Here is an 11,741-nt window from a genome sequence, read left to right on the forward strand (position 1 = left end):
GGGTAGATGGCTTTTGAAGCCATCACTTCGATCTGACACCTGGAAATGAAGTTCCCCTCAACCTCAGGAATATGCACAGTAAGAGGAGACCAACTCGCTGCCAGAGAATGCTACAGCATTGCTATGAAAGGAAAATCACAACTCGAGCAGCAAGCGATGGTTATAGGTGAAGGAAATAAGGAGTCCCGGGAAATGGAAGTTTCCCGTAGGACGGAAGAACCTCGAGAAGGAAATGATGAGGTTGCCCATGAGACAACATTGATTTGGGGGTAGGCGAAGATAGGTCTGAGCTTAAAGTAGTAGAAGAGCTCGAGGAAATAAACATAGACCCAGAAGAACCTTCAAGAGTTGTCAAAATTGGAAAAAAATCTTGAAGTAGAAAGGAAGAAGGAGCTGGTCGAGTTTCTCAGGAAGAACTAATAACTCTTGAATAAAGAGCTATTTCATGTTCTTTTGAACTTATAATTGTGAAAAAAATCGATGGTGATGTTAGTTTATTATTAGCTTTTGTAACTAACTTTTGTGTTTATATGATCTTAGATAAGTTTAGTTGTTTTTTTAGTTTTTAATAGCTAATGGGTTGAAGACAATAGTTTCATGGATAGATATTTGTACAAAGATTGAACTAACGTGTGAAACTATCTAAGTTGAATTTTGATTGCTGAAATAGCAGGTTTGTGGCAGGAAATCAGATTTTGCTGAGGCATTTTGATCAAGCTGTTTTTGGACACCTAAGTGTGCTTGGAAACTCAGAGGATGAGCTGGAATAGTAGCTGAGGTGGCAAGTACAGAAAGCACGAGTCAAAATTTAAAGTAAATGTCAAAGGATAGAAAAAGGAGACCCACGCATATACCAAAAGGAGGGGCAATATTGTACTTGGATGGCCAAATTGGGAAACCTAGAGGTACAAAGAGAAGGTTCAGCCGCTTATTGAGGGGGTTTGCCATTTTTGGAGAGAAAAAGCAAGAAAGAAAGAAAGACACACCAGAAATCAAGGAGGAAGAAGAGGAGAACACATAAGGAAGCTAAAGCATCAAATGGATTTGTTCTTTCTCTTGTTTCTAAACTTCATTTTATATTTTCTATTTTGATTTCTACTTTGAATACTTATGGGTTGTATTGAATTGGGATTAATTCTTTTTAACTCAGCCATGAACTAATTTTTTTGTGGCTTGAATTGTTAATGAACCCTATGTTATAGTGTAGTAATTTCTTGCACCTTATTTTAGTGAAATCTCTCTTGTTCATTCAAGTGTGCTTATTGTTAATTTCTTATTGTTGGTTGGCCAGCAATGGCAAGATTGTTTAATTATGTTTGATGTTGGAAGGATTAAATATAATGGGAAGAACTTGGATGACACAAGTCATAATCTAGGTTAGGTTATGTTAGTAAGTAACATAGGGATGTGTTAATTTCTTTGTATAACTTTTGATAATTGAACCTTGATTTTTCATTCTTAAATCTAATTTGGCATAGGAATATGTTTAATTAGGTAAAAGAATTAATATCATAAAATTTGGAAAAAATTTATGAATGTGTAGTGAATCCTTGTTAACTTGGGAGTTTTTCTAAAATATTGCTGCCGCAATCTGTTCAGTATAATTAACATAGGGGGAATTAATAATTCATGTCCATTTTACAATCTTTGTGTTTTTTCCGAATAACTTTGTTTAAATCATATTTATTTTCAGTATTTTTTATCTTTTTAATATTTCGTTTAGCTTACAAACAACACATTTAATTGTCAATATCTTTAAGTTGTTTAGTAATTTTTTTGCCTATTTTTCTATTTTTCAATCCTTGTGGAGATGATTTACTTATCACTGAATTACTTGTGTGACTGTGTATACTTGCGTATTTAAATCAATTAAAATTTACACAATAAGTTTTTGGCGCCGTTGCCGGGGATTGGAATTAGAAATCTGTGTAATATCAATTACTTGCAATTTATTTTTTCTTTGTTGAGCTGGCCGTGTTTGCTTGCTCTTGTGTTTTCTCAGATGATCTACTGTATGAACGAGCAAGAAGAGATTAAACTAGCTCCTATTGACCTTGAGATTGAACGAACAGTTAGAAGAAGACTAAGGGAACAACGGGCTCAAAATCGCCTTAATATGGCTGAAGGGGTTTAAGGATTTGAGTGTGCTAATAATGTCGCTAACGAGATTGCTATGGCTGATGATAGAGAAAGAGCCATAAGGGATTAGGCTTCCCCCATGTTCAATGTGCTCAATCCGGGCATTGTTAGGCCTGGAATTCAAGCACCCCAATTCGAGTTAAAGCCCATGATCTTCCAAATGTTGCAAATAGTGGGTCAATTTAGTGGGCTGCCTACTGATGATCCTCATCTTCATCTTCGTTCATTTTTGGAGGTGAGCGATTCTTTCAAGCTACAAGGAGTGAGTGACGAGGCCCTAAGGTTGAAATTGTTCCCTTTCTCTTTGAGGGATTGAGCTAGAGCTTGGCTCAACACCCTTCCTCCCGACTCGGTGACTACATGGAATGAGTTGGCTGAATTTTTTTGATGAAGTACTTTCCTCCTAACAAAAATGCCAAGTTTCGCAATGAAATCATGTCCTTTCAGCAGCTAGAAGATGAATCATTTTATGAAGCTTGGGAGAGATTTGAAGAGATATTGAGGAAGTGCCCACACCATGGGATTCCGCATTTTATACAAATGGAAACATTCTATAATGGGCTCAATTCTTCCACTTGCATGGTGTTGGATGCTTCAGCTAATGGGGCTATTCTCTCTAAGTCCTACAATGAAGCCTATGAGATTTTGGAAAGGATTGCGAGCAACAATTACCAATGGTCCAATGCTAGAGCATCAGCAAGTCAAAAAATAGCTGGTATACTTGAAGTGGATGCATTGACTGCTTTGACCGCTAAAGTTTATTGAATGACTAACCTTCTCAAGAACATGAGTTTGAGGGGAATGGCACAACCAGCTATTATCGGACAAGTTGCTGATGTGTTGTAACGCCCTGGATAGCCAAGACCGTTACACTGTGTGTTTATAAAGTGCTAGACTCGCTAATCAAGTCATTTAATTAAAAATGTGTTACTGAAACTATAAAAGTACTAGGGATAAAATGTTTTGGTCTCAAAAGTCACATTTTTCATAAAGAAACTTTTCCTGTTCACACAGGATCCCAAAAATGTTATGATTGAACCGTTTACAAAAGATTCAAGAACTAAATACAATATCAAGCCATATTAAGGCAAAACAGACAGTTAGGCAATCCCTGTCCTGATCCACTCCTCGACCATGGTGATCGAACAGCTGGCTATGTACATTCAACCCCGCAGCTCTCCGTCTCAGGATTGGTCTAACTTTCCTTTGCCTTTACCTGCACCACGTAGCACCCGTGAGCCAAGGCCCAGCAAGAAAACACAACAACAGAGCATAAGCAATCAACAGACAAATCAATATCTCATGTTGCATCACATATTCTTAATCATATCAACACTCAGAATAGTCAAGCATTCAACATACTAAACATATCAATTCATATCATAAACCAAAGCACATATGATAACTAGGGTTAGCGCCCTCAAGCCGCACCCTCCGTTATCCCACTAACTCCGGCCCGCTTAAACCGAGCTCAGTGAATGTTAAGCTGTCCTCGGCTACCAGTGGCCAAGCCGCGCCCTATGCGCAAATATTGTGTACGGCACCCTTAGGCCGCTATCACATGTCCCATGGAATAATACCATCATTGACATAATATAAATATCGGGAGCACTTAGTCCCATCACAAACATATAACCGGGTGCAGTTTTCTTACCTTTCGATTCCCCAGCTTTGATCATTTGACTCCTTGAGCACGATCCCTCTCGAGCCCTAGCGCTCACCTAAACACAACCATAGGTCAAAGTCATCACCAAACCTCAAGTCGAAAACCTAGCCTCGGGACCAATCCCGAGCCCCCGGGAAATTCTAGTTCCACCAAACAAGGTGGTGGAATCAAACCCTGAACCCTTGGTCAAAAACCCTTGAAAATAACCCTAAAATCCCTTTCTGAAGATAGGGTAGCGCTACAACACTCATTGGAGGGCGCTACAGTGCTACAAACAGAACCAAAATACCCTCAGCATACATGGCCTAGTGCTACTGCGCCCAAACGCTAGCGCTGTAGCGCTAGTCACAGACAGGCAACAGCTCATTTTCCCTTCCTGCGATTTCCTCGAGCCAAACTTAACCAAAACTTCTCCAAACCTTCACCAAACTCAAAAACAAGCTTATTAACACACTCCAATCATCCCAAGCACCCCAAATACTCAAAATCCAATCACATGCATCCTTAATCTCAAAATTCACCATTGTTGCTCACAGACTTCAGAAACTCAGCAAAGACAATCAAACCTTCAAAGTTCAAAGCTTAGAATTTCATACCTTTAATGGGAATTAGATTTCAAGACAACCTCTACACCTCCTTGGCTTTCTCTTCCTCAACCTTTGGCCTGAATTCCTTAAAGTTCCCATCAAATCCAGCTTATGCACCATAGGTCAAAAACTAAAACCAGAAACTGAAGAAGCTACAAAGTCTTACCTCAAGTGATGGTGTGTTCTTGCTAAACCCCTGCCAATTCTTCAAGCCTAGCTTAGGATCCTTGATGCTCAGCCTAACCTAGCTCTCCTCTGAGCTTTTCTCCAAGAAAACCCAAGAAAAATGGTGAGAGAACCACAAACCAACCCTAGAGAAACAACTCTGTTTTCCTCCTTTTTCTTTTTCTTTCTTTTCCTTCTTTTCTTTCTTTCCTAAGACTTCTCTATTATTCTACAATTCCCACTTAGTATAAAGCCTTAACTTATCTATCTTTGAGAAGCCAATTGACCCAAATGCCCTCCCTATTAATTCTAAACCCTTTAATCCACTTAGGGGCATTATAGTCATTTTACCCAATTCCCGCTAATTCCTCGAGTGTCTCTAATATTTTTTGCTTACTTCCTAATACCTAATTAATCACCAAATATGTTCCTTGATATCAAAATAGACCCCAATATATTCTCTAAATTCCCATTTATACCCCCAGGCTCACCCCGAGCCAAGTATAAATCCCCGCCATGACTTTTCCACTAAATCGCTCACTAGGATCGTCTCGAGTCCCAGATCTCAGATATATCCACATAATAATGTGGTCTCAACAATTATCACATATATGTATACAGTTATGCCCATAATGGCCAAAATTACAATTATGCCCTTCTAACCTAATCAGGGCCTACATGGATACTAATACACATAGTCATGCATCTCAAATATTCAAATAGTCATATAACATGATTTAAATCATAATCATGCATTTTACTCATTAAAGTCACACATCATTCCCATTATTCCCTCCAGGCACACTAATCAAGGCCCTTAAGCCTTATTAGTGAATTTGGGTCGTTACATGTATCTTGTGTTTATTGTGGAGATGGGCATACATTTGAGAGTGCTCCTTCGAATCCCGCTTTGGTTTGTTTTGTGGAGAATCAAAATGCAAACTGTAATAACCCATATTCAAACTCTTATAATCCGAGGTGGAGGCAACATCCAAATTTCTCATGGGGCGGTCAATGAGCTAGTTAAAGTGGAGCACCAATGCAAAACAAGCCTACATATCCACTGGGGTTTTCTCAACAACCACCAAGAACTCAACAACCTCTTCCTCAAGTGTCTCAACCAAGATCATTGGAGAGTTTAATGAAAGAATATATGGCAGAGAATGATGTTGTGATTCAGAGCCAAGCAGCATCCTTGAGGAACCTAGAGATTCAAGTGGGGCAGCTAGCTAATGAGCTAAGGACTAGACCTTAATGCACCTTGCCTAGTGATACCAAAAATCCAAGGAGAGATGGTAAGGAGCATTGCAAGGCAGCTACCTTGAGAAGTGGTAAAAATCTAGAGTTGACTGAGGATAATCCTAAGAGCACAAGAGAGCCCACTTCAATCCAAAGTAGTGTGAAAAAGGAAGACAGAGCTATGAGTTTGAAAATGTCAAATGCTGATTCTGAAGCAATTGCTACAGTAATTCCTCAGCAAAATGTATTAGAGAAGCCTATGAGCAAGCCACCTCCACCAATTCCTCAGCAATTTCAAAAGCAGCAACAAGATGGTCAATTCTGAAGATTTTTAGATGTTTTGAAATAGCTTCACATCAATATATCGTTGGTGGAAGCTTTGGAAAAAATGCCCAACTATGTGAAGTTCTTGAAGGATATTTTAACCAAGAAGAGGAGACTTGGAGAATTTGAAACGGTGGCCTTGAATGAAGGTTGTTGTGCCATATTAAAGAATAAAATTCCTCATAAATTGAAAGACCCAGGCAGCTTTACAATTCCTTGTTCTATTGGTGGTAGAGATGTTGGTAGAGCACTTTGTGACTTGGGGGGCTAGTATCAATTTGATGCCCATGTCAATTTTCAAGAAGTTGGGAATTGGAGAAGCAAGGCCAACCACAGTCACTTTGTAATTAGCGGATCGATCTATGGCACATCTGGAAGGAAAGATTGAAGATGTACTTGTGCAAGTGATAAATTCATTTTTCCGGCGGACTGCATTATTCTTGCTTATGAAGTGGATAAAGATGTTCCAATAATTTTGGGAAGACCACTTCTTGCCACCGGAAGGACTTTGATTGACGTTAAAAAATGAGAGCTTAATATGAGAGTGAATGACCAATAAGTGACCTTCAATGTGTTCAAATCTATGAAGTTTTCGAGTGAGATTGAGGAATGCTCTTCTTTGAGTGTAATTAATACTATAGTGGCTGAAAAATTTCTAAAAGAAACTTGTAAGGATGGATTAGGAGTGATTTCACTTGAAGAGCTTGAAGAAATGAGTGAAGAGGAAGAAACCCAAGTTACATGGGTTGAATCCAAGCAGTCTTTTACTAAAGTTGGAAGGAATTTTGAGTCCTTAGAGTTATCGGAAAGAAATTTCAAGCCTTCCAAGCCATCTATTCAAGAACCACCAAAGTTGGAATTGAAGCCTTTGCCTAGTCATTTGAAGTATGCTTATTTGGGGTGTGAAGAGACTTTATCGGTGATTATTTTTGTGTTGTTGGGAGTTGAAAAAGAGAATATGTTGCTGGATGTGTTGAAGAAATATAAGAAGGCTATTGGTTGGACTATGGATGATATAAAGGGTATATGTCCCTCACATTGTATGCATAAGATTTTGCTGGAAGATTCATGTAGCAATTTTGTTTAACAACAAAGAAGGTTGAATCTCATTATGAAGGAAGTGGTAAAAAAAGAAGTGGTTAAGTGGCTTGATGCTCAAGAAACAAACTTGGTGCTCAATTGGGAAAAGTGACATTTTATGGTGTAGGAAGGCATTGTATTGGGTCATCGGATTTCTAACAAGGGCATTGAGGTAGATAAAGCTAAGATTGAAGTCATTGAGAAGTTACCACCACCTACTTCAGTCAAGGGAATTATAAGCTTTTTGGGCCATGCGGGCATCTATAGGAGGTTTATAAAAGATTTTTCAAAGATCTCCAAGCCCCTTTGTTCCTTACTTGAGCCAAATCGAGCATTTGAGTTCACTAAGGAGTGTCAAGAAGCATTTGTAACTTTAAAGAAAGCTCTTATCACCGCACCCATCATTATAGCTCTGGATTGGTCTTTTCCTTTTGAATTGATGTGCGATGCTAGTGACTTTGTTGTGGGTGTCGTTCTTGGGCGGCGAAAAGAGAAGGTGTTTCATTCCATTTATTACGCAAGCAAGACATTAGCCGATGCTCAACTGAACTATACCACCATGGAGAAAGAACTTTTGGCGGAGGTGTTTGATTTATACAAGTTTAGAGCTTATCTTGTGGGGACTAAAGTTGTGGTTTACACAGATCATTCAGCGATCAAGTATCTAATAGCCAAGAAGGATGCTAAGCCAAGACTTATTCGATGGGTGCTTCTTCTTCAAGAATTTGACATGGAAATTCAGGATAGAAAAGGAATGGAGAACCAAGTGGCTGACCATTTATCTAGACTTGAGGCTGGTAATGAAAAGCAAGGTGAAGGGCCTATTAAAGAGACATTCCCCGATGAGCAATTGTTGGTTGTGAACCAAGTCACTACACCATGGTACGTTTATTTTGTAAACTATTTGGTGAGTGGTTTACAACCACCTGGTTTAAATAGGCAGCAGCTCAAGAAATTCTTTCATGATGTAAGATTTTATTATTGGGATAAGCCCTATTTGTACAAGCAATGTCCAGATCGAATCATGAGACGTTGTGTGCCTAAGGATGAAGTTTCGACTATACTAGAGCATTTTCATTCAGCTCCTTATGGTGGACATTTTGGTGGGCAAAGGGCAGCAGCTAAGGCTTATCAATCAGGGTACTATTGGCCTTCTATCTTCAAGGATGCTCATGACTTTGCTAAAGGATATGATCGATGCCAACGTGTTTGAAATATTTCAGCAAGGAATGAAATGCCTTTAAATTGCATCCTTGAAGTGGAATTGTTTGATGTTTGGGGAATCGATTTCATGGGGCCATTTCCACCGTCGTTCTGAAATTTTTATATATTGGTGGCGGTTGACTATGTCTCCATGTGGGTTAAAGCAGTGGCAAGTCCTACCAATGATTCCAAAGTGGTCATGAAGTTCTTACATAAGCATGTTTTCACCCGCTTTGGCACTCCAAGGGCGCTTATAAGTGATGAAGGCACCCACTTTGTGAACAAGATTTTGGCAGCTTTATTAGCCAAATATAGTGTGAAACACAAGATTGCTACAGCCTACCACCCTCAAACAAATGGTCAAGCGAAAATATCCAATAGAGAGATCAAAGGAATCCTAGTAGAAAAGATTGGTCTCAGAGATTGGATGATGCTCTTTGGACCTATAGAACGACTTTCAAAACCCCTTTGGGAATGTCACCGTATCGTTTGGTGTTTGGGGAAGCTTGTCATTTGCCAGTTGAGTTGGAGCATAAGGCATATTGGGCCACTAAGAAGTTGAATATGGATCTCCAAGCTGCTGGAGAAGCTTGTAAATTACAATTAAATGAGCTGGAAGAGATGAGGTTTTTCTCCTATGAAAATGCTAAGCTGTATAAGGAGAAAACTAAGAGGTGGCATGACCAGAAAATTCAAGCTCGAGTCTTTGAGAAAGGGCAGCAAGTGTTACTCGTTAACTCCCACGTCAAATTCTTTCCTGGCAAATTGAAATCTCGTTGGTCAGGCCCATTCACCATGGTAAAAGTTTATCCCTTTGGAGCAGTTGAAGTTTAAGAAGATCAATCCAGAAGGGATTTTAAAGTGAATGGGCAGCTTGAAGCATTATTGGGGAGGTGAGGTCGACTGCGAGAAGACCTCTATCACTTTGGAGGATCCTTAAAGTAATTGTTGTTTTTGGGTTGCCAAGTGATTCAGGCACTAACTGTAAGACAACCCAAAGAGGCAGAAGTGTAAATTGATATGTATATAAAAAAATAAAGAAAATATATATATAAAAAAATATATATTAAACATATATATAAATATACATATATGTAGTTGTTGTTTATCTAAGTTTTTTTAGTTCTTTAGTGTTGTTGGTTTAATTTCATGTGATTGTATTATTTTTGGAAGTGGTGTTACATTTATTCTAGTGTTTCAGGGGTTAAAAGGTGAAAAATTGGAATTTTGGACGTCATTTTTGGGTCTGATGGTTTTGCGAAATTTTTACTTCAGCAAATAGGGAGCAAAAATTTCTGAAAAAAAAAAGAGGGGATTCGTCAAAAATTTTGCTGAAGCAAATTTTGGCAATTTTGGAGCATGCACAAGTTTGGGGCGTGGTGTCATTCAGAGAGGAAAAAAATATAAATAACATATAATACTATATATATATATACATAGAAAATATATATATATATACAAAATAACCCCCCAGATTTAAGGAAACCAACACCCAACTGCCCTATTTCTGCTACCCCATCTTCCTCATTTCCTTCCATCAATACCACTGATCTCTGATCCTTTCCACCCACGGCCACCTCAAAGAGAGAATGAGAGTCTCCCATCACCAAACCGCCCACCACACTCAGACCCAGGTGCATGATTCTAAAGCACCCGGACGCGACCCACCACCCTCGGACCCAGATATGTTTCCATTCGAGCACCACTCATAGGTACGATTCTGCCTATGTCGTCCAGCCGTCAAGCCCTGTACTTTGAGAGCCCAGCTGCCATGCGTGGTCAGACATGACCCATTGACTCAAAACCCAGGCACAACTCCTTTCATGCACCATGCAAAGGTGCGGCTTCACCAGGCACCTAGCCCCATCCACCCGTACCTTCGCCTAAACCAACTCGGTGCCCATGCACCTCCAAGCTAGAGTCGAGCATCAACCAAACCGAGCCTAGGTGTAGTCACTCTCTGCCTACACTATGAGTTACACTGAGATTGTTGGAAATTTCACATAGACTCATACACTCTATTATATGAAATTCCTCTTGGGTCACTGCTTCCTATTATTTTGCCTGGGTACTTTGTAATTGTGCCTCTACTGTAGATTCTGCTGGGTGTGGGGGGATTGTTATTTTGGTCTGTTTGGGTTCTTATTGGATGCATTGAGCAAGTTGTACCTCCACTATTACTGTTAGATTCTGCTTTGTTGTGGTATTCTTGTGCTTTGTGAGACTCTGTCCAATATTAACCCACATACTTCCTTAACTCTACAAATCAATGGCCACCAAAACAAGAGCTCAGAATAGGAAATCCAAACCACCCTCTACCCCACCACCAACCAAAAAGAGTACCACTGTCCCAAGATCTACCCCACCATCAACCAAACAGATTACCTCTATCTCAATCACTACCCCACCACCATTGCTTTCACCAGCCACTGTCACTGACCCTACCACTAGCACTACCAAATCATCAACCAAAACAACAACCATCCCCAAATCCAAAAAGCCAACCAAACTCTCATCAGTTGCACCTCCACCCAAGACACAAAAGACCACCACTACCACAAAATGTGTGCCCAAGCGGAAACCTACTGCTGTACCGACCCCAAAGACCAAGAAAAATCCAGTCCCTTCAATACCCTCTCAGAAATTTGTTTCTGCTCAAGCCAAGGAGAAATATGAAGCCATTAAGAAAAATAAATTGCTACCTGGAAAAGGATTTTTGCCTACTACTGTTGAGGTGCCAGCCTTCATCAGTGACATCATTGAGAAGCAGAATTGGGAAACCTTCTGTCATAAACCAGAGCTTGCTATCATTCTTTTGGTGCGTGAGCTTTACGCCAACATGATGTCCTATGAGAATTCTGACGTGGTAGTTAGAGGCAAGGTTGTTTCCTTTTCTAGTGATGCTATTAATTCAATATTTGGGCTGGACAACTTTGAGTGTGCTGTTTATAATGATATGGTAGTGGCCTCTACACTAGAAAATTTTGACAAGGCACTGTAGCTTGTCGCATCTCCAGGTGCTCAGTGGTGTGTTTCTTCTAGCGGTGTGCGTACATTATTGCACACCTCTGTGTTACCTGAAGCTGGAGTGTGGTTTCATTTCCTCAAATGACATCTGCTGCCTACAACACATGACACTATGGTGTCGAAAGAGCGGGTAATTCTGTTATATTGTATGTTGGCTTGGCTAAGTATCGATGTGGGCAAGTTGATCACAAGGCAGATTGTTAGTTGTGCCAAAAAGAAAAAGGGAAAGTTATTTTTTCCATCGCTCATCACTCAATTGTGCCTGCGAGCTGGGGTTCCTTATGATTCCACTAAGGATGTACTCTTTGAGC

At 39.8% G+C, this 11,741-nt stretch overlaps 2 protein-coding genes and 1 non-coding gene across 3 annotated transcripts; 2 read left to right on the top strand and 1 right to left on the bottom strand.

Moving 5' to 3' along the window:
- Window positions 1-2,556: 2,556 nt before the first annotated feature.
- LOC133807481 (small nucleolar RNA R71) lies at window positions 2,557-2,663 on the bottom strand. The gene has a single exon (XR_009879393.1). It is a non-coding gene; the product is annotated as a small nucleolar RNA R71 (small nucleolar RNA).
- Window positions 2,664-8,877: 6,214 nt separating this feature from the next.
- Window positions 8,878-9,237, top strand: LOC133806304 (uncharacterized). The gene has a single exon (XM_062244425.1). The coding sequence runs from the start codon at window positions 8,878-8,880 to the stop codon at window positions 9,235-9,237; it is 360 nt and encodes a 119-aa protein (XP_062100409.1).
- A 1,435-nt stretch (window positions 9,238-10,672) lies between these two features.
- On the top strand, window positions 10,673-11,404 carry LOC133806305 (uncharacterized). The gene has a single exon (XM_062244426.1). The coding sequence runs from the start codon at window positions 10,673-10,675 to the stop codon at window positions 11,402-11,404; it is 732 nt and encodes a 243-aa protein (XP_062100410.1).
- Window positions 11,405-11,741: the final 337 nt, after the last annotated feature.

The sequence above is a fragment of the Humulus lupulus genome, chromosome X, assembly GCF_963169125.1.
Source record: "Humulus lupulus chromosome X, drHumLupu1.1, whole genome shotgun sequence".
NCBI classification, from domain to species: domain Eukaryota; kingdom Viridiplantae; phylum Streptophyta; class Magnoliopsida; order Rosales; family Cannabaceae; genus Humulus; species Humulus lupulus.